Raw genomic sequence first — 27,258 nt, forward strand, 5'->3', positions numbered from 1 at the left:
ACGCACACGGAAGAATTACAGACTGTCATTTCCAAATGCTATTTATTTAGTAATTATTTTGTTCTTCCAACAAACAAAAGCCAGACTATTTACATATATTTCAGTTCTTTCCCAAAACAGTCTATTAACATGTATGCTGTTATTTTAACAACATTGAAAGAGTTATTAAGAGAAGGAGCTGAGCTGACTGGGGTTTAACTTTGAATTTTTTTAGACCAGTAATGTTAGCAGCCCTACAGTGAACCAGATGATCAACTTCGTTACCAACACGAAGTTTTCCGAGTATGCAACCAAACTTCTAGGGCTTTTTGACATCACGACCATGTAGTTTATCATAAAATCATTTGTAGTCAAGTTAAAAAAAAAAAAAAAAATCAAAAAAACACAGCTACCTTTTACTCTTTTAAGCCAGTTTTACTGACCATCTAATATCACACAATATCAGATTTTAAAATGTCAAAAAACATGTTTTGTTTTTTAGACATTCAGAAATGAAACTTCAATCTTTAAGTCTGGTTTATTGCAGTCAGTTGCTGAAACATTTTGTTATAATTCAATATAACTAAATGTTTCAGCAACTGACTGCAATAAGTAAGGTGTGGCAGGTAACTACCCACCATAATCTGAGTTCATCAAAATGTACAAGCCTTAAAAAGTGTAATCATCAGTTGCTGTTTGGATATAAAAAAAAAAAAAAAATTATATTGTTTACTTATTGAGGACACAAAACATTTTGATGACTAAAACCATCAATCTCTCTAATCCAATTATGTATACATACATGAGCAAGACACGGAGTTTCCTTTCAAAAAGCAGACAACTGGCTGGCTAATTATTTATTTAGTGCTGTCAGAGATGACAAGCAACACTACCAGGTGCAGACAGAGGTGAGACAATCTGGGCCAAGTTGTGACCCAGTTCCTAAGTGTTAGTGTCAAGCTTGCTCTAAACATTCAAACTTCTTAAACATGCCCGAATTGTCATCATCTCAAAACTGTAAAAAACACCTTGTAGCTTTCAAAACATGCAAGTCCCCCAGACTGTAAACACAAAAGAAAAAGGCCTAACTTATATCTCAATTTTACAAGGACTCTTACGCTGGCTTACTAAATCCTAGAGCAGTGTTACCTAACAATCCTACAGAAAGAAGTCTTTGCTGTATGTTCTACCCCAACAGCTCAGCTCCAAATAATGCAGGAATCAGCTCTTTATTGAACCTGCATCTCAATAATATAAACAGGAAATCTAAATGAATCCACTCTTCATTTTTAGAAAAACAAAAGTCAACCACCAGCAAAATCAGATTAATCAAACAGCTTTGCCACACTATTCTGAAGCCAACTATAAACTTTTTTGGAGATTTAAGTTTATCAGGTTATTACAGAATGTACAGTTCCTTAACCCAACAGAAGACAGTCTTGTAGAAAGCGCTTTTGTTTGTTGAACTCGAGAGGAAAGTTAACTTTTAAGTTGGATACCACCTTGTTATCATTTAGAGAACATTTTCTGTTGCAATTCAAGACTGAACTATACAGTTTTAAGGCATGTTAACAGAGAAATAAAGCAAACCCACTATGAGAAAAAACAAAACACAAACTTTTACATTATTTACAAAGCTCATTTGATTTATACTGATGAGCACTGACGTTTGTGTATTTCTGTATGTGTGGTCACATGTAGCCCTGTTAAGTGTGCAGCCGTGGTTCTAGATGAGAGCCAGTGTAACTGAGTGTAGGTTGCTTTTGCTGAAGGTGTTCATGTAGTGTCTCTGCAGTTTCACTGGAATCTATGTGACATGTAGCTACGTTTTGTGGTGTTTTGTCATGTTTTAAAGTCTTTTTTGTACAATTCTTTGAGTTCATCCACTTCTGCTGCTGCAGGGATTTCTGGTGGGTTAGTTGTAATCCAGCCACGTGCCACCCAACCCAATCCAGCTTTCGGTGTGGGACTTCCAGGCTGGAAAGCAGGTCATTTGTCCTACTCGTTAAGACTGCCACGAAACCACCTGGGAGATCAGGTCGAGGTGGAGTACATCATGCGAGCCACTTATGCCTGTTCATTCTCTTCCTGTCCCGAGAGCGACCGATTAAATCCCAAATCTCACTTCCAAAACAGATGGGATCTATGGTCAATAAATCTTTAACTTCATCTGGTAACTGTCCAGCCCATAATGCCAATGGCCTGCCCATTCCAATGTCAAGACAGAAATATTTCTTAGGGTTCTTAGGGTTCAAGAAGACATGTTTAGAAATAACCAGGTTATGGGTTGACTGTGCATTAGATCCTCTGCTCTTTGCAGAGCACAGCCAGACGCCTGTGAGAAGACAAAAAGAAAGAGCAATCAAACTGTTTGAACAATCGTGTTGGAAACAAAATGCCATCAAATTAATAATTCAATAACAAGCTCAAATTAAGTCATGCAAGAGAGTAATTTAGAAAATTTACCAATGCCAAGAATTTCCCCCCTGTAGTCACTCTACAGCTCTCAAGCCAGTCACCAGGTTGGGAGGCAAAGTGGAAGCATCGTTGCCAGCACCTCTTCTAACCCATGTCTGCCTCTTTACTCTATATGTTGATCAAACACTCTTGGTGGGGGCTTGTAGTAGCCGCTGCAACATCCTTTTTGATAAGTATCTATAAGTCAGTCTTGGAGTCACTGTACCATGTCCAACATCTCCACGTCCACACGGTTGTCGCTTCCACCCCCAATTATTTGAGGGTTACTGGCAAACTATTGGAAACTTACAGCAAGACTATTTAAAAAAAAAAAGAAAAAGAAAAAAAAAAGAAACAACAACATTGGTTTTCTTGAAGAACATTCACTCATATAGTATAGTCAATGTCTCATGAATTTTCCTTCATCCATTTGTAAATTTTCTTTCTACTCTCAAAGGTAATACAAAAATATGGTTATATACAGGAGCTGGGAGAAGATGGGTTTCTCAAGTCTTTTTTTTTTCAGTTTGGGAATATCGTTTCCATGACTTTGACAAAGTCGTAGCAATCCTCCTGTTGTAATTGTGCTCCCATCCCCAAAATGGTACCTCACAGCTTGAATGAACAAAAGTGCATAGGTGAGTTGGTGAGGGCAGGGTGTGAGTGCTTATGAGGGTTTGAGGTGAAGACAAGTGCACCAAGCAAGTGTACTCATATCGCCTTCTCAGTTCCCTCTATGGTTATGCAGCCCCTGCACTCTGTTCTCCGCAAAACAGAGCCAATCCTTGATTTTCCTGCCTCAACTACATGGTTGATCAAGTCTCAAGATCCATAACCTTGTCCATGTGTTTGTGAGGCCTGCTGCTCTTCCTCCAATAAAGAAAAGTGAAAAACCCCAACACCACTCAATGTCCATATGGCAGAAGCGCACTTGCAAACCCCACCCATCTTATGTGGGAACAAAATAAAATATATTAAAACAAAAAACAAACAAACAAAAAAAAACTGCACCCACAGATATTCATGTGGTTTGTAAACAACCGAAGCTCCAGTATGGAATAAAGAGTTCTTTTTTTGAAATCGTAGTCACCATTTGTACGACCAGGATTGTAGAGGCAGTGTGTTCAACTGAATCCATCCCGAGTTTTTTTCCTTCTCCACTGTAAATAAAAGAAGACGACCTCACTAAACTCTCTGAAGCTTTTGTATTTTCTTTCCATTTTTTGAAATCTTCTGAGGAAAAAAAAAAAATTCTGGTATCAGCACGGGTTTCTTGTCATTTTTTTGGAATACATTCAATATTTTCTTAAGAAATAATACACACACTTCACATGGCAATAATAAAACAAATGAAAAACAAATTAAGGAAGTTTTTTTTTTAAACACAACAAAAATAGCAGCCTCAAGTGCTCATTATCTTAGTCCAAATACTTTTTAAACTTTGTATATAATGTATATATTCATATATATTTTTCATTAAAAAAGAAAACTCGTCATTATCAAATTGCAACAACGAATAAGTAACACAATATGCTAACATTTCATGCACCGTTCTGTGCACTTGCACATTAAGATGCTGTATTTTTTTTTTTTCCAGAGTCAGAAACTCGACACCTCTCATTCACAAGTTCGAGAGCTGACAAAAGGCAACGTGATCACACCTCGGGAGAACAGACCGGACTAATCCTCCGATGGATCACCCCTAGACTGAACTAGAAATATTTACGATATAAACGTACATACTTTACATACACTGTGCTGAGCACTGACACACTTCACACTCTCGCTCTCAAAAAAGAGTTAATGTCTCAGTGGCCACACACCCTATCCAAGTTCTTAGGCACAAATGTGCATTCATACACATACAAAAAAAAGCACATGTATTTAAAATGAGTACCTGTAGTCTTAACTCATTTCTATGAACTATGAATAAACATTCACTCTGAACACACATAGACATACATGCACACACACCCACCCACCCACTCTCATCTTGATGCACAGTCACATCCCTCATGATTCCCCTGTCTGCTATTCCTCACAGATCTAGAGACAGCTCTCCATAGGGAGAAAGTAAGGGAAATGGACTAGTGGTAGTCATGGTGTGATGAGCACAAAGCTAACATTTACAAATCTATGCATTTCTATTTCATCTGCCTTAGGATGAAGAGCTGGTGAGAGAAAGGATGTGTTGTGCAATTGCCCTCTCTCTCTCTCTCTCTCTCTCTCTCTCTCTCTCTCATATTCATTCATTCATTTACAAAGATCCCTGTTTGGGGAAGGGACACATACACATGCTCTCTAAACATGAGAATACAAAAATTACCATTTGAACCAACAAAAAAAAAAAAAAAAAAAAGAAGAAGAAGAAGAAGACAATAATGGCCTCTTATGTTTCATACATCTTGGTAAGCAACAAAAAAAAAACAAACAAAAACAAAACACAACATTGTGCATACTGGTATATCATTGACACAAACCAAGCATCACACATCGGTCACTCTCACTGTCATTCATACACATTCACAAAAATATTCACTTCTATAACTAACCCCATTTGTTGTTTTTTTTTGTTTTTGTTATTTATATAGGCAAGTGCAAATCTTCAAGTTTTTATAGTCAATTTTTCAATAGCTTTACTTTTTATATAAAAGGTAAAAAAATGCTAAACAAGAGAAATATCAACAGTGTTTGTCTTTCGAGAAAGGATTTGCTGTCTGATAAGGTTTAAACTAAAGGTCCCCCTGACTTTGAAAACCTAACAGCCTGATCATTCACCCCTCCAACTGTTTCACGACCCCCTTTCCAGTTCGTATGCATGTGCACACAGTTGTGTCTATGTACACAAACCACATGTGCACTGCTTCTGAACACACACACACACACACACACACACACCCACACACCCACACACAAAAAGACTTATTCAAATCCCATCTCAATAAAGTGCATAAGTTCAGTATAAGGTGCTTAATCGTTTGAGTGCCAGAGGATACCTATCTTCCTTTTAACTTCACCCCTCCTCACCCCCCCTCTCCCCTGCTCAAGTGATCAACAGATTTAGCAGGGAGCCCTTTAATTATTTTTTCTTTCCAGAGGATAAGAGTTGGAGGTGCACATTCAGGCCCCTCCATCCTACACCTCCCCTCATGCTTGCTCCCATCCTAGCCCCATGCCCCTGGTTCCCCCAGCAGTGCACATTCGTCATCAGGTTTGTCTGATTAAAAGACAAGAAGGCCTCAGGTAGCTATTGCTGCGCTGCGTCACATCAGTAATCCTCCACCATCTCCATCTCATTCAGGTTCAGACACTCGCTCGCGTTGTGGAATGAGTACCCTGCAGGAGAGGAGGGGAGAACAAGGAGAGCAGAGTAAGATCAGAGGAGAATGACACATAGTGGAGTTTGACGAACTGGCTAGTAGTCAGAGGATCGAGATAAAATCCAGCAAGCATTATGGCTCCTTTTATAAACCTATTTGTTAAAGAAAATATTAACTTGTTAATGTAAGAAGCAGCTATGTGACACAACAATCAAAAATATCAATTTACCTTACAATTTACAGATTCTACAGATAAATCATATCAAATGTAAGAAAAATATGTTGGTTAGGTCACATACCTAAGATGCTTGGGTCAGAGTGCAGCGTCATGGGCTGTTTCTTCTTCATCTTTCCCCCCTGGTTGTCATAAAGACTAGGCTTGCCCATGTGGTTGGCTTGAAACATGGACTGCAGGGTGCCTGGATTCATACCTCGCATTGAATCCTAACAGATGGAGAAGTCAGGAGATTTAGTCAAGGTGAACCGTCTATTGCTCCAAAAAAAAATTAGTTAACACATCATCAAAAAGCAATGATTTAAATAAAACTAAGGCCATTAAGGTTCATCAAAAAGCAATAATTTAAATAAAACTAAGGCCATTAAGGTTAACAAAATAAAAATGAGTTAAAAACAAACCCCCTTTAACACCACGAGTCATTTTGATGTGACTAAGGTAGATTCTGTCATGATGACCCCATTGCATTCTATGAATACACTAAAACAATAGTTGTCTGTATATAATGCTTTTATGCCTGTTTCTCTGTCAGCTTCCACACTAAACCAGACCTCTTGCTATACTAGTTGTACCTGTTAGCAGGTAATTACACAGAACCACCAAAAAAAAAAAAAATCATTGAGTGACAGAGAATTCCCTGAATAATATGACCTTTTCTTTTACATATAAGAGAGGATAATATTGGATATAGACATGTTAAGGCTATGTGACTTTGCAGAGGTAGAAACAAAATTATTTTTCACCCACTTGTCAGTTTATTAGCTTCACCTAGTCAGTTTTATGTGTCCACTTCTATTAAAAGAATAAGAATTAGAAGCTTTATTGATAGTCATTGAGTAGATATTTACACATGAATGTTACAGTGAAATCCCCCTGGCAACCACAGGTGGCACCTGGGAAACTAGCGCTGAGTGTCTCGCTCAAGGACACATGGCCTGGTAACTGAAACAGGAGACTTCTGTATCCTTCTGTATGCTCTACCCACTGAGCCACAAGGCAATTTCTGAGTTCATAAGAGTATGAAAACCTAAAAAAAAAAAATGTCTCTTTACAGTAAAATCTAATCAGATAAAACAATTGTGATTAATCACAATTAACTATGGATCATGTGCAATTAATAGAAATATTTAATGGATTGATAGCCTCAATTAAAACCAATTTAGTTGCATTACGGGAAAAAATATTCCAGAACATCACAGTACAACAACAGTAAAATCAACACAGACCTGTTTGTCTACTAAGCAAGGATTAGCACCTGTGGAGCCACTACTGTTTCCTAGTCTGTAGGAACCTTTAGGTCAAAGATTGAGCAACATTCTTTCAATTAGCAGTTAGAAAAACATGATAGGGCTTTTGTGAGAAGCTGGACATAAAATCAATGTTTGAGTATATGGAAACATTTTCAGGTTTACCTGCAGAGGGTAGTTCATGTTCAATCCAGCCACTTCCTTTGATAACTGAGACAAAGAGAAGAGGGAGAATTTATACCAGTCACTTTAACGCTCAAGGGTTTGTTTTGTAGCAGTTTTAAACTCATGATGAAGCATTTTAATCATGTCCTATAACAAGTCTATATTGTTCAACATAGTGTCCCATCAAAGTATCTGAAAGCAATCATGATAACCCTGTTTGCTTTACAGAACAAAATAAAGTCTGAGCCAAAGCTTCAGCCACTATGTGACATGTTTAATTGTGATCCTGAACTAAAGTAGGCATATCTAGACCAAGCCAGATTTGTTTCTGACATGAGGTTCTTGGACTTCTAAACCTTAAGAGTTTAGACCTACCTGCTGCTGCTGTCTCTGTTGGTTGGCTTTCTGTTTGGCACGTCGCTCCAGAAACTGTTTGGCGAACTCTTTGGCTTCCACTGTGTCCCCTAGGTACGACCGGATAAAGTCCAGCACTGCATAGGGAGACTCCACCTCCTTCAGGTATGCCACAATTGTTGCAACTAAATCAAAACAGGAACAGTTTAAATCTTAAGCGGTGCTGAGGACAGGAATAGAAAAAAACAAATTGACTAAATTAGGAGGAATTCTCCTTACTAATGACACAGCTAAATACATAAAAGCTGAGTAGCCTACCATCCGGAGAAGAGGAGTTGTTGGCAGAGGTGTTGAGAGCATGCAGCATCTGTTCACACCAGGTGGTGAAGCCATCCTGCTTCATGCCCTGCAGCAGCTTCAGCAGCTTCTCTTCGTCCTCCGTCCGCTTTCGCATCATGTAAGACTGACTGAAGAAAACATACACGAATAGAAACTTTTAGTGGTGAACTGAAAGACAAATTAATTTTGCTAGGTTATCTGCAGCAAAAAAGATTATTTTAAATCTTTCAACGCTGCATTTCAGATACTGTGTACCTAAGAGATGGGCTGCTTCGGCTGTTCTTTAAGCCCATGTTGTTGTTGCCACGCAAGCTGGCCTGGCTCTTCACAGCCTCGTCCCACATGCCCATACTGCCTGATGAGCTTCCACCGCCACTTTTACCTTCCATACCTCCAGGCCCGCCCCACATGCCAACACCCTCTACCCACTGCCCTCCAATGGAGGAACTCCCCATCGACATACTGGTGTGCTGAAAGCAGAGATATGTCAGGTCAATTATTATGACCAACAATGTGCTATTTTTTTTATTAGCGATCTCTACAAACAACATTATCTCTGTAAATAAATTCACAATAGTGTCATTTACACTCACGCGGTCTCTCTGTTGCTGGGCTCTCTGCTGCTGCTGCTGCTTCAGAAGCCGCTCTGCTTCTTGGTGCATTTCAAGCAGAGAGGCCTTTCCAGCTTTGGTGAGCCCAGTGGATGGAGCTCCACTCCATCCTGAGCTGCCTGCCCCCGCAGCCTGCTGCTGGGGGGCCTGCTGCAGCAACTTCAAGATCAGTTCCTGCTGACGGCACTATAGGAATAGAGATTTTTAGTGGAAATGTGCATTTATGACCAGGGAAAACCTATTGGAAAATCACAGAGGAGCACCTAATAAATGTTTACCAGGCCTAAGTATAATTCAGTATCAATACGTTTTAAACTACATAATAACACTATATGGATGGGAATTGCCAACTGTGAATGTTTATCATCATCTGGACCAATTACAAATATCATGGTAAGATGTAGACAAATGGAAGAGGAAAGTTTCATCATCTCACCTGCTTGCGCCTATAGAGCTCTTCCTCATCCCTCCTCTTCTGCTCCTCCTGTTGCCTCCTCTTCTCCTCCCTCCGCTTACGCTGCTCTTCCTCCTCACGTTTCGCCCTGAGTTCAGCGTCTCGCCTCTCCTGCTGGAGCTGGGAATTTAATTTTTGACCATTGCATTTACCCAATTTTTTAAAAAAATCTTACAATTTACAGGTAGCTCTTGAACTCTTGAGCTTTAGCTTACCAACAACAAAAATAGCTTGTTACTTGTTTCAGTTCAAATATTTCTGCTCACAATAAAATATATTAAAACTAACAAAACAAATGTGCAAAACACATAAATTAAGGCATTCACCCACCTTTTGAATCTGTTCTATAGTTGGACCCTGAGTAGAAGGATTCATTGTTATGTCCCAAAGACTGGCTTCACCGCCTACGGGTAAATATTTAGTAATATTTTATATTTTAGTTATACGATACCACATCTGTTAAATTTCCTTTTATTGCATGTTTAAGTGTGAGTATGTGCAAAACCAGCCAGAGTCTAGAAGGTACCTGACGACTGTGAAGCTGAGGTATGCATGTCCCACATGGACCCTGTATCTGGCACTGACATCGATCTATTCATCGAAGGCATCATACCCTGCTCACTGCATCTGGAATACAGGACATTTAAGTCAAATATTCCAATTTCCTGATGTTTAATGACAGAAGTGAATGTTGAAACCAGTTCAAACAAAAATTTAAAATGTACCTGTTAATGAGCTGGAATAGCTGCTGCTGTTGAAGCTGCTGATAAAGAGCTGCTGCCGCCAATTCCTGTTGCTTTTTCAGGCGCTCCTGGTCGAGGTTTCCCTGAAACAAAGAGAGTGAGCGCATGTTAAGAAAATGCAACTTCAAAATCAGGAGACTAAACACTTTATCCATCAATACTGGACTAAAAGGAAATCTAGAAGGAAGTGCTAAGGGTTGGTTTATCAATCACACATAATTTTTACAGGAATCTGTTTATTCTCCAAACTGCACTCTACAAATTCAGCAACAATACAATGATTTATTACAAACTGACAATTAAGGAATGGTTTTCCCCCTCTAGTGTTGTATGAAGGAGAACATCAACTGCACCACATTCAAAATTAATGAGGGATATGTGGCGTCATTTATAGTCGAGGCCATTGTAAAATGTCCTTTTTATGAATGAGGTTAGATTTTTAATTCATCCATTTCTTCTGGAGTTATCAAAATGTAACATCTAACATAATTTAAAATTACAAAGATATTTTTAAAGAAGGACCTTTTAGCAATCACCCCCCCATTGTATCTTTCCCTCCCCAATCCTCTATGTTGGCTGAGCTCTGACTCACAGTCCCAGCGGGCCCCCGGGTGGGCTGCGGGCGCTGCATTGGTGGTGGCTGTCTCACCAGCAGGGGCGGCGGGGAGGGCCCTGGGGCAAAGGGCACTCGGCCCCACATCTTGATAACATCGCCCAGGGGCTGGAAGCCCTCATCGCAGCCCCGCTTCACCAGCAGTGTCATGGTAAAGTAGCCAGCCTGGAACCACTCACACATCTCCACCGTGGTGAACGGACCTGGTAGTGGAGGAGAGAGAAAGGAAGTTACAACACAAACCAATATATAGATTGCTGTAATTCAGCCATTGGATATTGATTAATCTATGCATGTATGTGCAATGTTCAATTTCCACAGTGTATAAAAGTACCCTGGATCTCTCCCTGTGGGTCCTTATAGAACCACTTCATAGCAGCTTCATGAGTCAGCGGTAGAGCGGCTGCTGTGTTCCTGCTCTCCTGCTGCTGCAGAGCCTGGGTGAAACACTCCTCCTCCAACGAAGTGTCTTGCAATGATGCCACCATCTTCTCTGCCTCCTACCCAAACACAAACATTAATTAACATTATTAAATGCAATTTATTGTCTACACCTGTCTTTGGAAAAAATATTCAGCAACTATAGTCATAATTGGTGCTATATGAATAAAATTTAATTTAATTTCAGGACTCCAGTGAATGTGTGAAAGATGCTCTAGTGAGCACAAACTACAGTTTTGTAAACTCAGTAACTGAGTGTATCTTAGGGACATCATAAGAAGTTCCGCCAGATGATGGTGGGGACTTTGTGAATACTATGTAACCCTTCACCAGCAGACTCCAGTGCTAGCATATGAAAGCAGCTCAACAGCACAAATATTGCAGAGCTTTACCAAACTTTAGTCAATCCTGATAGGAAAATTAATTGTTTATATAAATAAATAATATGGATAATGGATAATGATTAATCTCTTCCTTACTGACATTTTTCTCCCACTGCTGCAGACATAATGTGAAAATATATTTCTAAAACAGATGCTTGAGATGTCCCTATTGTTGTTCCTACCTGCTGCAGGTGCTTCATGCCTTCATCATCCTCAGTGTCTCCACCAGATGGAGGAAGAAGAGGAGCAGCAGAGGAAGGAGGTGGGGGAGGCAGATTTGACGAGGTGGAGGGGCTGGGGCTCTGCTGGGCTTTGGAGCCCCCAACTGGAGCCATGTCTGACACAAAAACAAGAAGAAACATTAATAAAACAATGGACCCTATTTTTAGTACTTCTATTTCTGGGTCGGTGATGCTGGATGTTGGGGGTAGAAACACCTACTGGCTCTGTATTTGATACAGCAGGGTCAGTAAACAAGATATTAAATGGCTGGGGCTAAACATATTGTATGTCAAACCAAAATATCAACACGGCTGAATTTATACACACACACACACACACACACACACACACACACACACACACGAGACCAAAAGAGTAAAACATTAAAATGTCACAAGATCTGAAGTTGCAATGCTAGGACAAGACTCGCAAAAGCTTCAAATCTGAATCCGTAATTTAAGAAGATAAAAGTTTTAAAGTTTGGATGGTGAAGAAGAGTATTTGTTATAAGATAAGTTATTCCAAAAAGTGGAAAACTCAACATTAAGATTTGGTCAATGTAGCTACTTTTCTTTTCCACACACACAAACAAACTAAATAAACAAATTAACAAAATCATAACTAAAATAAATAACACTGCTACAGACGAAATAATGATGTTGTTGGTGGCACAACAAAGTTTATATTCAAAGCAGTGAAGAGCTGTGGAGCTCAAAATACCTTCACCAGGTGTGCTGTTGACCTTTACAGGGTGGCTGTTGCCCAGCTGAGTGTTATCCCCCACTGGGCCTATGTTGCTGGGTTGGGTCTCCAGAGATGGAGGAGAACACTGTGTTGGAGGTGAAGAAGAGGGTGATGCTGGCTTGACTTCACAATCAACTGCAGCAGATCTACATTCTTTGCTCTCTGTGAAGTGGCAGTGGAGAAAAGGAAAGGAAACAAAATTAAAAGGGACAATGGCAGCAGTTATAATTAGCTCCTCTGGTTGGCCAGAGACCAACCAGAGAAGGCTAAGGGCGATAAGATGCAATCACATTCTAAAAATCACTCAACAAACAAAGATCAAGTATTTGCTGATCCTCACCCTTGTCTTTGTCACGCTCAGCACTGCTCCTATCAGTGTCAGGGAGGGTGTCTTCATCCACCTCCTCCTCTATCCCCTTAAAATCCAACTCCTCCAGGATTGTCTCCTTGCCACCCTTCTTAGAGAAAGGACAGGAGAGTGATGAGGGGATGAAACCGTGCACTCACGTGGGTTAAAATAAAAAGTAATATTATGATTGAAATACAAGACAAGCCATATTCAGAAAAAATAGACATGACACAAAATAACACATGTACACACAAACACACCTTCATAGGCATGAAAGCTCCAGAGGAGTCAAAAGTGCCCATCCCTGTGTCCTCCTCATCTGTACACCATTCAGGCAGGCCGTCTCTGTCATCCTCTAGTCCCTCACTGCCTGGGTGTCGTCGGCTACCACCATGACCCTCTGAGTCCCGGAAGTCAAAATCAAACTTCCTTCTCCGACTTTCACCTGGACCAATGTGGTCCCGCCAGCCTGCTGACCGAGGACCACCATCTGATATAGAGAAGGCATTGATGACAGTGACCATACTGGCAAAAGCAACAACCATCAAAATATAATCACTGAGTCCTATTGCAAAGAGACAGAAACAATGTTTCATAAGGGGAAAAAAAAAAAAAAAAAAAAAAACTGTCGCCAGAGTTATTGCTAGACTGTCATGTGGTTAAAGCCTCAGGATCTGTTATTAACTAAGCTACAGTTTGGAGTTTTAAACGTATTGAACATGTGTTGTTTGTAGGTCACACAGTCTCTTGTAAGTTCTGACAAAACATAAGTTTTAAAGCAGAGCTATTTTTAGTTGTAGAAATCATTTCACTGCCACTAGATGTCAGTAGACCTGTTGCTTCAGTCAGACCTGCTGCAAACATTAGCAGAGTTAATAGCATTCGGTACAAACAGCAGAATGATTAGTAATACAAATCAATGTTTGATTCTCGTTTTAATATTTAAAACCCATCACCACGTTTTACAATGTATAATGTTACACAGTCAAATGTGGTTTGTTTAAAATGCAATGAGTTCTTATGCAAATATGGGATTGTAACACTTTTTTTTTTTTTTAAACAGGATCTTCCAGTTTAGTGCATTTCAGCTGAATATATATTGTTTTGATGGAACAACTGCTAAAATTAGCAGTAGACTTAATATTAAACACTTGAAGCTGCCACAATAATGAATTCCTCCTAAACTGCAGCTAGTAAAAGAAAAAACGTGAGGTCTTAGCATTTCCTCTTATTAAAGCTTTTCAACACAAAACAAGAGGTTGAGGCTGCACTAATATATGTTTGTATTTATCATACCATCCCTGCGGGGTCCAGCAAGTCTCCAGCTGCTCCCTGGCTCCCCCTCGTCTTCCTCCTGCTCTTCCCGGAGGGTGCGCCAGTTATCGCTGTCAGCCCTTGTGTAGTCCTTCCTCCCTGGACCCCCGGGACCTCCAGTCTCTTCAAAGCCAGGACGCCCCACCTCCCGCCGCAGCGGCTTCTCAAATCGACGTTCACCCCTGAGGAAATGAGGGAAATGGCAAGAAAGTCATATCAGTTGATAGATACAGTAAAACAAGCACAGAAAATTTACGTTTCTTTTCCCTACAGAAAAAAACTAAATCTGGCATCTTATCATGACACAAATGTACACAATTTTATCCAGGCCAATGATAAAAACTACTGAATAAATATAACAGATCCTTCAGTTCAATCTAGGCAGATAAGATGCCTGCAAAAGAGAGATAAATTACCCAAGAGCAAAAACCTAAAAGCAGATTATAGAATTTTTTACAGTTGATGAAAGCTCCTTTCAGTGCTGAAGAAAAGTTCTTACTGTCCCACGGAGCCATAATTTATTTGACCATGTGCAAAGTTCAGGTAGAGTTTGGAGAGTCAGTCTTACCGGTCATCCCAGCTCTGGCTGCGGTGAATTTCTCGGACGCTGCGGGTGAAACCCACCTCAGCCTCTTCAATACTTCTTTGGTAGAATCCACCTTCTCCACGCCCTCGTCCTAATTATCCACACATAGAGAATGACAGGATCTGTGATTAGCTCTGTACAATTGTCACATGGTCTCCCAAAAAACTCACCACTATTAAACTAACTTCTAACCTGTTTAAGCTGGTGACAGCCATACCCATAAACACACTATGAAAACCACTCTTTAGTGTACGTGTTGCCTTTGGTTGTCCTGGACCAGATAGCCAGTGTTTATATTAGCTAGTCATAATGGGCACAAACCATAGTGTGCACAAGGTGAGTTCATAAGCCTGGTGGTTTTAGACAGGTGTGGCTGGACAAAAGGAGGAGTATTTAGACAGGCCAAGGGGAAGTGTGCTCCATCCAGATGGTGGAACAAAAAAGGGAAATAAACACTTGAGTGGTTGGCTTGAGTAAACTGTTTTATTCTCCATGGAGCGCAGCCATTGTAGTTCAGGCCAACAGCTCTAGGCTACACTTTTGTTGCTGTTGGACTTGGTTTTAGGACACGTGGTTGTAGATTTATTTTACGTGCACTTAGGCTGAATCAACGCTGTACTTTATTTGTTGCCATTTCTCTTCTAATGAATGTTCAGGAGGATGTTTTTCCCTTTACCTCGACCACCTCTTGTGGCCCCTCGTCCTCGGACCACTCCAGCTGGGGCAGCCCCACCCACTCCCTTTCCCATGAGCCTCAGCACTGCCACACTGTTCACAGACATGGAGAAGTTCCTCTGCAGAGGAGAGAGAGAGAGACAGAGAGAGAGACAGAGAGAGAGAGAGAGAGAGAGAGAGAGAGAGAGAGAGAGACAGAGAGAGAGAGACAGAGACAGAGAGAGAGAGACAGAGACAGAGACAGAGAGAGAGAGAGGGGGGGGGGGGAGAGAGAGAGCAGGGGAGAGAGAGAGAAATGGAAAGACCAAAAGGGGAGGAATGTGAGGAATGTTAGTGCTCACAGCCACATTTATCAACCAACACAACAGCTCACTTTGGAACTGAGGTATCAGATCATACACCACACAATGAGCTGAAACTGTACAATATTAGCAGGTATCAGTGTAGTAGTGTGTGTGTTAGGGGCACACCTGCTCCTCCTCAGTGAGAGGTACCAGTGCCAGTGGCTGCATGGATTCTTCTTGCAGAATAGTAGCAAACTCCTTATCCTGCATGTCCTCTGGGACCTAGATACAATACAAGACAAATACAAAATACAAACCTAAATTTACCTTGACTTCATACTATAGCTGATCTACACAGATTCTCATTTTTGGGGACAGAAAAGTAAATATAAAGTTGAAAGCAATACACATGCTTGTGTAATCACTTTAAAGCAACAATGACTCATGAAAAAAATATCCTTATTCTGTGATACAGTCCTGAAAGAAATTGTCCCCCCCCACCACCAACCTTGTTGTCTTTGACATAAAGTGCTAACATCTCCTCTCGGCCGTAGCGATAATCGGCCAGCTTGTACTTTGGCATGGCGGGGGAAGGAGGGGGGGATGTCACACTCCCCCCACTGGACAGTGCACGGAGCCTGTGTGAGGAAGAGTACAGGGGTAATTAAGATTGAGGATATTGCATTTTTAACATCAATATCTCTTGGCTGACACTCCAGACCGACCATAGGACATCCTGGTGTTCATTTTAAAAGGTATGACTAATGTGTCTAAAATATGAACAGAATGAAACACATGCAAAGTCAAATAAAGCGGTAATCGAGACTGCTTATCATGTGACAATGATCAGGAAGGTGCAGACTGAGTTATTTAAAGCTAAGTTTGATGCATTTTCCTGACTACTGGCTTGAGCTACACAGTCTAGAAATATATCTGTGTTAATTCTCCAATTTATGTAGGAAAAAAATTGTTTTGCAAAACCAGTCTTTTTTTTTTTTTAAATCTAAACTAGAGGGGGAAAAAAAATCCTCAATCTATTGGGCAAAAGAGAAAAAAAATGACTAAATGTTGTGTAATAAATCACCCAATCTTCCTACGCAGGTTCCTCTGAATATACCGGGCTCAACACAGATTATATATGAGCTTTCCAATCTCAAGATTTAATGAAAAAAAAAAAAAAAAAAAAAAAGCCAGCTACCAGGCCCTGCTGTTTAACAATGGCTACATTCACATGCATCTATAAAGTGTGTCATTGACTCACAGTTCAACATCAAAACCATATGCAACTCAGAGAGATGTGGAACTGGGTCTGCAGCGACAAAGGTAAAGAGAAGTATAAGGAAAGACCAGTTGGCAGCTTGTGGCATATAAACGAAGGTAAAAATAAGTGGTGCAGCGACTAATATGCATGAGAGGAGAGTTGAGGAAACATGCCAATGGGAGTGGTAGTAAAAAAATATTTGTGCATAATTGTATGTACTTCACTTGTATTTGCCTCTGGTAAATTTAGTTCGCCCTCTTAATAAAAAAAAGAAAGCATGAAATGTAAAACATCTTCCACCTACTATACATCCATGATCACGTCTGACATTTACAGCTCTGTACTTGGCCTAATAAGTATTACATACGGCTAAATTCATAGCAGGCCCATTCTTCACATTACATTCTACTGTGATGACCGACACATTCGCTGGCTCCACTGCCAAAAAATAAATAAATCTCAATTTGTCTAAACAATCTTGCAATTCGAACAGACATTTCCAGAATTGTTAAAGACAGCTGTACGAGACACTCTGTAGCTATATTAAAAAGGATAGAGGGATAAAAGTGGGTGAGAATAGAAGAGAGCAGCTGCAGATGTGTAAAGACTGAAATATTCTGCAAGGCTGGCACTGCATCAAGAATGCACACAGCAGTCACAGGCCGTTAGAGATGGAGAGCTACCAAACTAGACTACGCCCCCCACCCCCATTAATCTCTACACAAACATTCACTGAAGAGGAGGAAAGAGAAACGGCAGAAACACAGCCAGAGATGGACAGGACACTTCTGTAACAATAACTGCTTTATAATTACAACAGAATATCTTCTTCTGTCCTTTTACAAAAAAAAAAAAAAAAAAAAAAAAAAAAAGTCAGGCCATATTAGTTCAACACACCTCTGCAAATTCACACCAAGTCTAATATACCAATCCACAGAACATATTAATAACTAATATTGTTACTTATATATTAGTTAAAGTGATTTACCTATTTAAGTAGTTTGTTTGTTTTTTGGATGGTTTGAACATGGTATAGTGTTAAAAAATAACTAATAAGTAGGTTTCTAGTCAAATCACAACTAAGATTATTTCCATTAAGCATTATTCTACTAAATATGTTTTGGCTAAGTAGTGTTATTAAAATCTCAAGAAAAGTGGGTGGGATCACACTTTTTGTGGGCAATATAGACTTTAACATTTATTACAATGTTTTCACTATTTCTGTAGCAACAATTTAAATGACAATATGACTAGTACATGGAATAGTACAGTTTATCAGTCTTTTGGGCCACAAGTCATTAGCATACAGTCTTAAGAACCAAGCCAGTACAAGCATGGTTCAAAAGTAATAACCTTTAGAGTTCCCTGATAATTAAATGCATGCCACTTGGTTACCAACTGTAGAGGTGTAATCAATCACTGTTGATCCATACTGATGATCACAGTTTGGCACACGTGATTCGCAGGCCACTAAGTTACAACGTGCAACTTTTAGTTTATGGTTGTTGGAAACACTAAATCTATCTACTCTCTGTCAAGCCCTTCCTCTCCCTGCTCCGCTGCTATAGCAACTGAACATTTGACATTTCAAGATTTGTAATGCAGTATTTTATTTAAACCTTAGATCTTTAATACAAACTTGAATGCTGTATTAATTAAAGAGCATGGGAAAAAGTTTCTAGAGTCCTTTTCTAGTGTTCTCTGGGTTCATCAAGTCATACAGGGAAAGCGAGTTACGTAATTTTGTCCAATTAACTGTCCAAAATGCAACACACACTAGTCAAATAAAACAAAAAATATCTCATGTATTTTTCAAACTGGAACCAGCAAATGTATAGCATTTTGCTTCAGATCTGCATAATTTGTCTACTGTCACCAAAACCAATATAGTCATGTTACTATTTCATTCATCAACAATTAAAACCAACACTGGCAATTTTTCTAATCTACTAAAGGATAGAACTGGCACATTCCTTATACAAGTACAGAACAGGGTATATATATCAATCTTCCTTCTGATTTAATAACGCCCTGATTTTTCTTATGGCTATCTTACACCAAAATGTTATTTCAACACATGAAATTATCTGTACATTCAACTACTGCATTTAAAAATGCTAATTACTACTGCTGATGAAAACCCACGTGAAAGAGTTAACCTTCAGTGTATGTGCATTAGATTTAACTTCAGTGTTTACAGTCTAACTAACAATAAATAAAAGATTCACGTTTGTCACAACAGAATTTTCTATATATTCAGAACTATTTTCAAACACTAATAACATAAGATGTCATTTACCATTCTGGGCCGAAGTTAAGAGTCTCAGCAGTCATATTCCTCACGTCCACACAGAACTGAGTATCTAAAAAGAAAAAAATAGTTTTATTTTTTGCAGGAAAACACTTTATTAAAAATGTATGAGAAGAGGAGAAGATGCGGCCAGAGCTGCCTTACCCTGTCCAGATGATCGGAGCAGGCTGGACTGGTCTGGACCAGGCTAGAGCTGGCTGGCTTTAGTTAGGCTTAGGTGACTAAAAGGCTGAGTGGTGCTTAAGCTGTGGTCACAGAGCTCCCCAAACACACAGACAAAAAGAGAATAGCTGCCAGTTTCAGGTGCTTGAGGAATACCAGGTTATCAGGTCCTAACTAGATAAGGAAGGGGGTTTGACGATAGTTTGGAGAATGGAAGCTCCTGCTACTCACAGCCGAAAAACGTTGTTAAACATAAAAAAACAAACAAAAAGAACCTTGGAAATTGACAATGGAACAAAATAAAATACTCTTGCTAATATTCTTTTTTAGTTTTACAGCAGTTATATCTCACAATAAAGTTAAAAATATGAACTGGTTCATCAAAAAATGTTATGCAGAAACAAAAAAACAGCAAAAACTATGGATCAGGCTGCTGGATCAGCTGCCAAGAGCAGACGCGACTCGCAATCCTCTTCTCTTTTCTCTCTCCCTCTGTGCCTTTTTCTGTCGCTCCAACTGAAATGTGGATTGAAGGAGACCCTCCAGGTAACTCCTTTATTTCCTGTGCTCCACCCTTTGCACCACTGAAAACACAAACAAGGCAGTATAAGAGATAGGATCTGAGAAACTGAACAATTAGAAGAAAGATTGTAAGTGTACACTTAAATGAACTGTTACTAAGATGCACTCTCTCAGCTTGGCGGTCTGCCTGTACCATGATAGAATTGGAAACCTAATTTGATTTGCTGTCATGCTGCCTTGCCACACCGTTTCTGTTGTGTGCCCTATATTCACTCAAAGGTACCGGTCCAATTTGATCAATCTGTTTCAGCACAGTGAGCAGAGAGAAAAACACTGTTGTGTTCCTTCACTGAATAAATGAAACCACAAGCTATTTCTAGTCTACTGCTCAATCACAGCCCAGCTTTTCTGCTGCTCACTGGAGCTTTTCCATCTAGAAACGTAGAGACTCGATTTCAATGATGCTGTGATCCAGATGCTTCTAAACCAACACAACTGGCTGAGAAAAGTTCCCTGAAAATGTTGTGGCAACTAAACCAATATCCAGGCAACTAAATATCAACATTTGATGATCACACATGAAAACAGTGCCCCAATGATCCTGATGTTGATACATTTATAGATTTTTACAATCACAGCAGTGAAATTTATGGCAAAGCATTTAATAATCATTTGAATTTAAAACCACAATAATGTTCCCATCTTTACTATGTGAATTCAAGATGTCCATTAACACAGCTCAGGACATATGGGCTCATATGCAATGATACCCATACCTTAACTTATGTTGTTTTTTCGTTTGCCAGAGAGAACTTTTCAGTTTTTGTTTCATTAATTTTATTTATGTATTAATTTATTTTAAAATAAACACTTCTATAAACACTACTTTTCTGTCTATTGAAGTTTTAGCCAAGGACAAAACAGCAGTAGAAGTAGAATACAATTTTAGATTTGGGTTTTTGTGTGACGTACGCTTCCTGAAATTCAACACAACATAGTCTCAACTATAACTGAAAACTGTGAAATCATACACAACTAGCTGAATGTCAGGGCCATTGTCCTTCAAACTGCTCCTTAAACTGGATCTTGGGGCTCTCAATTCTGGTGTCTTGAATAACTCTTTAGGAGCAGATTTTATCAGCATTAGCCAATTACCATCCCAGTGTTAGTTAATAAACATCCCACTGCTTAGGTTTGGGTGACATGAGATTACAGAAAATAGTTTATTATGACCTTTATATGGAGGTAACCATTTCTCTGGTTGTGTTAACTCATTATGTACCAGTGTGTATTAGTAGCAGAAGCACTCACTGCTGTATGGGACAAGAATATCTGCTTTTGCATTAAAGAGATAATATGCCTTTATAAGATTTTATCTACGTCACATACCATAGGCTTTAGAATATATTCAGACTTTTGGCACGCATGAAAGAAAAAAAAAAATGCAGCACATCATGCCAGTGGGAGTGAGCTGTTTAAAGTACCACTGATGCAACGAAATACGACACAGGAAGTCTAGCTGAAGAAAAAAAAAAAAAAAAAAAGATGTGTCGAAAACTTATCAGACAGCAAAACAGGTCATAATTGTTTTAAAGATCAGACAAGCCAGCACAGCACAACTCTTACTCCAGGGAGGTAACCCAGTGACCAACTTTTTTTTTAGCATCACATTAGTGTGTCTTTCAAGGTAAACAGCAGAAACACAGTGTTGTTACGTCCATAAGGCTCATGTGTCTACATGTACGCAACTGGCCAGTATTGCATCACATAAAAAGCCAAACCATATCGCATAATTTTGCGGAAGCCCCTGGTGGTGCCAGTCCCTATTGCATAAACGCACCTGCCCAGTTTAAATGAATGATAGGCTGTTTGTTTTTTTTTCCCTAAGGAAAATAAAAGTCTGTCTGAGTGTGGCTTAAGCCACTGGCATGCAGTAAAAGTGACTTAGGAGCTGTAATTGTATATTCCTGACAAGATGTTTGATAAAGCAGAGAAACTCTTCACAAACTCCTCAAAGAAAAGAAGCTAGTTCAGAGACAATGAAAGGGCTTTACTAAAATTAATACTTTTGCATTCTCTGCCAGCACCAAGTTAAACTGCATAATCTGAATTTATATTTGATACAATGCACGTCCTTTCAGATTTCAACAATGCAGAAGATTAGTTGTCCATTTTGTCTCAATTCTTGTGAAAAGCCATTAGCACTTGCACAACATTTTCTTTAAGCCTTCTTATTTTAAGGAATTGAATTATGAATCCATGTGATGAATAGGGGCTATAACAGGGCAGAGCTACAATTTATTTTTGTTAGTAAGTAAAGCAAATCACTACCAATATGGCAATATTACCAATGTGTACCAAATTGGCATAACCATATTTCTGACAAATGGTGACATGAAAGTTCACTTTTCAGACCAGCAAAAAATATGTAAAACCTAACTACTAACGTGGAACACGGACATGTATGCTTCAAAACCGCACCAAAACCGTAAAGATTTCAAAGTACTAAGATTTGTTCCCGCTCGTATTTTTAATCACTACACACAATACCATTCATGCTACAGTTAGCAGTCTATGACGGGAACAGCAGTTACTGTTACATAAAGAGTAGCTACTGGAACAGATATGAACACAGAATTTTGTGCCGCATTTCAGTCCTGTTTTCTCTCTGGCCAGGCAATTGCTTGCCTTGTACCTCACTTGTAAGTCGCTTTGGATAAAAGCGTCTGCTAAATGACTAAATGTAAATGTAAATATAGGGAATTAATTTCAATTTTTGTTTTTGAACGATTCAGAGTGTAGATCACTTGTGTTTTGCAAGTGTTCATGACCCAGTATTCAGTTACTATTGGTGGATGTTAATTTTATAGTTGCACAGCTGCAAAGTGTTATTCTTTACAATTTGTACAATATGCAACAAAAGAACAGCTCTTCTTGTTATTATTAATTATATTTTGAAACGCGAGGGCTATTGTCACGTGCATAGGCATTCAGCAAGGCAGCAAAATCGGAGTTGTAAATTTTTGTTTTGAGTTAATGTATGCGGGGAAAAAAAACAGTGATTAAAGATTTTTTTTTATTTTTTGGCCATGTAATGCAGCTCTACCCTTTAGTGCTTCACAACGGGCATAACAGGCAACAAAAGCATCAATGCACATCATGTGCTAAGGCTAGCTCGCATTAATTTACACTTCTTTTGATGGCAGCGGAGGTCTACTGTTAGCTAGTAGCCGGCTTGAACATAGGTAAAAAACCTACAGTGAAACGGGTATATTTAAAAATGCAGCAGTATTAGATATGAAAATAGAAACAAATGTTTCAAAATGTTACAAAAAACTGCATGTAAAGTTAAAAAAGCGTCGGCTGTGGGTGTCCCTGCGTTGGCAACAGAGATTTGTGGATAACAAAAGCAGCATCCTCAGGTTAGTAATATGACTCTGCTAGTAAATGTTACTATGTATGAAATCTTATTCATGTCTTACAACACGTCATCCAACAATACATTGTTCAAGCCACTTAACCTATTCAGTGTCAAGGGGGGCTGAAGCCGCTGACTAGTATATCTCAAGGTCAACACAGCGACATACACAGTCAGACAACCATTTACCCTCACAAGCAATTTAAGTCACTAATTAATATAATTTGATTAAACTTATGTAATGGCATCAGCACTTGCATTCTAAATTTCAGCTAGTATCTCAATCTGTGGTAAATGTTAGGCAAAAGTAGTTATGGGGGATTTTGTAATTATTGTTTTAGGACTGGTAATTTAATACTTTCCAAGGAATGGTCACAAACATCCCTGTGTAATAACTACCTTTACAGAAAACCACACAAATTCTAGTGTTAAATGCTAGTTTTGAAATTCTACAACTGCTTATGTCTCATTGTAATTGACTAACAAGTAATTAGAGAATATCCACAATGAGATAGTTGCAGTTGAGTACTTAAACAGTCAACCATCCAAGGAGCTCAAAGGACATTCATTAATATAACTAGAAATGTGCAAACATTTGACGCATCAGACAAATGGAAAATTTGATGCAGACAGGTCTAGTTTACATTTCACAGCAGTGTGAGTATAAATTATTAATTTTCCTATTGCATTTGTGTGTTCTTAATGACACGTTTCTTTGTGTGCTACCTTATGATATGTTAACCTCAATAGGATTCTAAATAAATCTGGAGGGGGGGGGGCAAACCCCTGCTAAAAAAGTTTTTTTGTTTTTGCAATTTTCAGCAAACCTCTGACTGCCATACCTGATTAATGATCTCCCTTTCTCTACTAGTGAAAATGACCAAAACACCTTAAAAAAAATGTTTTTTTTATTTAATTAGTTGAATGTTTTTACCTTAAACACAGGCACTAAGATATGACTAAGATAAAGATAACGCATAACAGCAAGATCCGTTAGGATGTATGCATATTTTTTCTATTTGTCACTATAAAAATTATAATTTCTGAGAACAATATATAACTTTTGTTCTCCTGTGGTTGTTCTGGTTATATCGTGTATTTCACAACTGAAATCCTGACTTCAGAAAGCACAACAAGAAGTATTTAGAGTCTAGCACTACTTCTACACAGACACAACTGAACCAAGGTCACGCAGAAATAGTTATATTTACAGAAAATTAGTTTCCAATGCATTTCGGGGTTATCTAACGTTGTGTACATCAAACGTGGCGGGATAACTATTTCAAACCGCAAGGATGTTGAAAACTATGTTAAAACTAAGGCTCTGTGTGCACCAATGTGTAAGTTAAAAAAAAATGTTAAAAGTGATAAATAGTTTGATGGTAAAGACGGCTAACATACAGTCTAAATAACTCGGGTTGACATTAGCGTTTGCTAATATACCGTCACAGGTTTAAAGCTAAACTAGCTTAACATTAGCCACATTGTTCGTCTTTTACGCCAATTACAGCAAGGCAGCTTGTTGGAAACCACTTCCACCACATCGCCATTTGTGACACCATCATATTTTTGTTTTATATCAAATACTGGTTAGCTAGCGTGCTATCATAACCTAGCACTAAGTATGCGTTGCTCCTAAAGGCCTTGGCTTGTATGTTCAAATGACACCAGATATGATGGCGGAGGGGGGCGGAGTGTTGCAATCAGACTCCCCGGCCTGCTCCGCCAATGTGCGGACGACCACCTTCACTCCTCTGTCGGTGTTTAGCTAGCACTAATGCGATGTAAATAAAACAAACACGTCGAAGAAAACAACAAAGATTTAGCTGTAAAACAACTGAGTGAGAATGTTTTTCTTACAACAGATAAATCCAAACCATTTGAGCTGCAAAAGACGAGGTTAGCCTGTTAGCTCGCATTAGCTTGCTAGCTACAAGACAAGCTGCAAAGAGGAACCATGGCTTACCTTCACTGTTTATAGCTACCAGACTGTTCGTCTGCACGCTGTGTCTACAGCCAATTTATCATATGCATTGGTCTCTTCAAACACTGTAAACGTATTCATTCAACAGAATCGTATTTTCCGAAAGTCGTGCTCTGTATATGATTTATAAATTTCAACCTCTCCTCCAACGGTCGCTGCTGCGTATCAGTATGTGTCTGCTGGCTCCTAGTCGCTGCTCTTCTTGTTGTTTGTGTTTCGGAAACATGGCCGTCCGTGTGACACCACGTGACTGGACATTGACAAGCGGCTAACCAATGTTGTAGCCTGGTTGTAGCAGTCCACACACACCCCTATTTACTAGATTGCACACTGGTAGTTAACACATTTTGCGACGGCATTTGCTATTGCATTTAGGCTGCGTGAGTGTTTAGACAGTAAACTAATGAGGGAGGCAACTCCAGCGTGACGGCTGCATCGAAGGCACATCTAAAAGAGCCAGTTCAATACAGACTTGGCATGCAGCGCCTTGCTGTCGCACAACAACGTGGTTCACTTTCCACTAAGCTGATGTCGTAAAATACGCAGTCAGTAGCACCATACTGGACATACTTGTGTATTAGTACCGCTGTAAGTGAACTGATTAACTAGCAGGGCATGTGCGGTACTTTGTGCTACGTAATAACAGGGTTCAATCAGTAGATGACGCTGTCGAATAACAGTGATCCTGAATTCACATTGAACGTACACTCACCGGTCACTTTATAAGGCCCAGTACACTCGTACCATTTCAATCCATACAGCAGCTCCGTCATCATTTCTAATGGTTCTAATGTTTCGCAAACCTCATTCATTTTAAATAGGGTGGCCAAAACACTGGAACTTCCTCGTAATATAATGCACTCCAGTTGGACTCTACCACCCACTATTACCTTATTAATAAAGATATAGCACAAGTATCACATTTCTGAAAGTGTCAACTTAAAAACTGAGAAATTATAAGTTGATCATAGTACTATTCATGGCAGAGCTGCTGTACTGCATTACATTAGATTATACAGGTGTAACTAATGGAATGGCTAGAGAGTGTAGGTGTTCACTGTCAGTGTAGTGTTAAATCTAGAATTATATGGAATTAAACGTAAAAACACCAATCGGCAGAGTACATGATTAAATACCATTACATAGGCACAGTTGTATAGGCGCATCAGGGCATAACAAACATAACGTGACAAGCCTGGAGGCTATGACGCATCAGAGCTCAGCTTGTTCACACTGTAAATTCTGATTAGTTAACCTTACTTATAAAAGCATGCAAACCGATTGCCTTGGGAAAAAAGAAGTAAACTGGAATAGGAATTGCGTATAAGTGTAGTACACTTGCCATTTTTTTACAGTGTATAAAAAAAGAGTGTATAGTACTTAAAAATTTGCTTATGGTACAGTCATACCTCAGTATGGAGTACACAGAGTTATTATTTCAAACAAAGTTATTTCAAGTTGAGTGTACTGTGTTTCAGATGACACGTTTATTAAAGTTGGGCCAACTAATGTGACATTTCCTACAACTTTGAATGTCTGACTTGTCGTAGCAGTACTCTGATTTAGTTGTCATGTAATACAATATTACCATGCAAACTAATTGCCCTAAAAAGTTAAAGTAAGTGTTACTTGTGCAACAAGTATCAAACCAAACTTCTGTCATACATGACTTTCTACTTTGGTCACATCGTCTTCAGTCATTGTTTGTTAACCATGCCCCTCCCCCCAAAATGTATGAACTTACATTACTATTGTAACAATACTACACTATACAGCAATATTATGCTATTATGACCTATACTACTAAGGTACATAGACCCCCATCCTTCCAGCCATTCCACCTAAGAGTGCTTGTTTTGTCATAAGCTGTAATTAAATGGACTGGGTTTATAAATTGCACCAACCTGCTTTGACGCCATTAAAACTTACCTTCATGACCTTGTTAATACCTGCCTAAACGTTTTCCTGGCAGAGTACACACCTTTTTGTGAACTGCTGCCTCCCATGGCAATTACCTCTAACTTGAAGAAAACTATTAACAACTGCATTTGAGCAGATGTGGTATTCACTCACCTGTGCACAAAG

General features: G+C 39.2%; 1 protein-coding gene across 3 annotated transcripts; it reads right to left on the reverse strand.

Moving 5' to 3' along the window:
- Positions 1-25: 25 nt before the first annotated feature.
- gigyf1a (GRB10 interacting GYF protein 1a) lies at positions 26-25,395 on the reverse strand. Of its 3 annotated transcripts, none has more exons than XM_067523579.1 (26): positions 25,156-25,395; positions 19,232-19,833; positions 19,076-19,139; positions 16,024-16,153; positions 15,702-15,797; positions 15,233-15,350; positions 14,539-14,647; positions 13,953-14,152; positions 12,917-13,146; positions 12,648-12,765; positions 12,284-12,469; positions 11,524-11,678; positions 10,852-11,017; positions 10,554-10,720; positions 9,887-9,987; positions 9,688-9,788; positions 9,492-9,565; positions 9,144-9,281; positions 8,690-8,893; positions 8,352-8,566; positions 8,076-8,224; positions 7,779-7,942; positions 7,404-7,448; positions 6,056-6,200; positions 2,446-5,772; positions 26-2,314 (listed from the first exon to the last, which is right to left on the reverse strand). In XM_067523579.1, the coding sequence occupies exons 3-25, from the start codon at positions 19,108-19,110 to the stop codon at positions 5,705-5,707; spliced, it is 3,114 nt and encodes a 1,037-aa protein (XP_067379680.1). In that variant the 5' UTR covers positions 19,111-19,139; positions 19,232-19,833; positions 25,156-25,395; the 3' UTR covers positions 26-2,314; positions 2,446-5,704. The 3 variants fall into 3 exon arrangements, with proteins under 3 accessions (XP_067379680.1, XP_067379679.1, XP_067379678.1); XM_067523578.1 differs by having other exon boundaries at positions 9,144-9,272; positions 10,497-10,720; XM_067523577.1 differs by having other exon boundaries at positions 10,497-10,720.
- Positions 25,396-27,258: the final 1,863 nt, after the last annotated feature.

This window comes from Channa argus, chromosome 12 (genome assembly GCF_033026475.1).
Source record: "Channa argus isolate prfri chromosome 12, Channa argus male v1.0, whole genome shotgun sequence".
Lineage (NCBI taxonomy): Eukaryota > Metazoa > Chordata > Actinopteri > Anabantiformes > Channidae > Channa > Channa argus.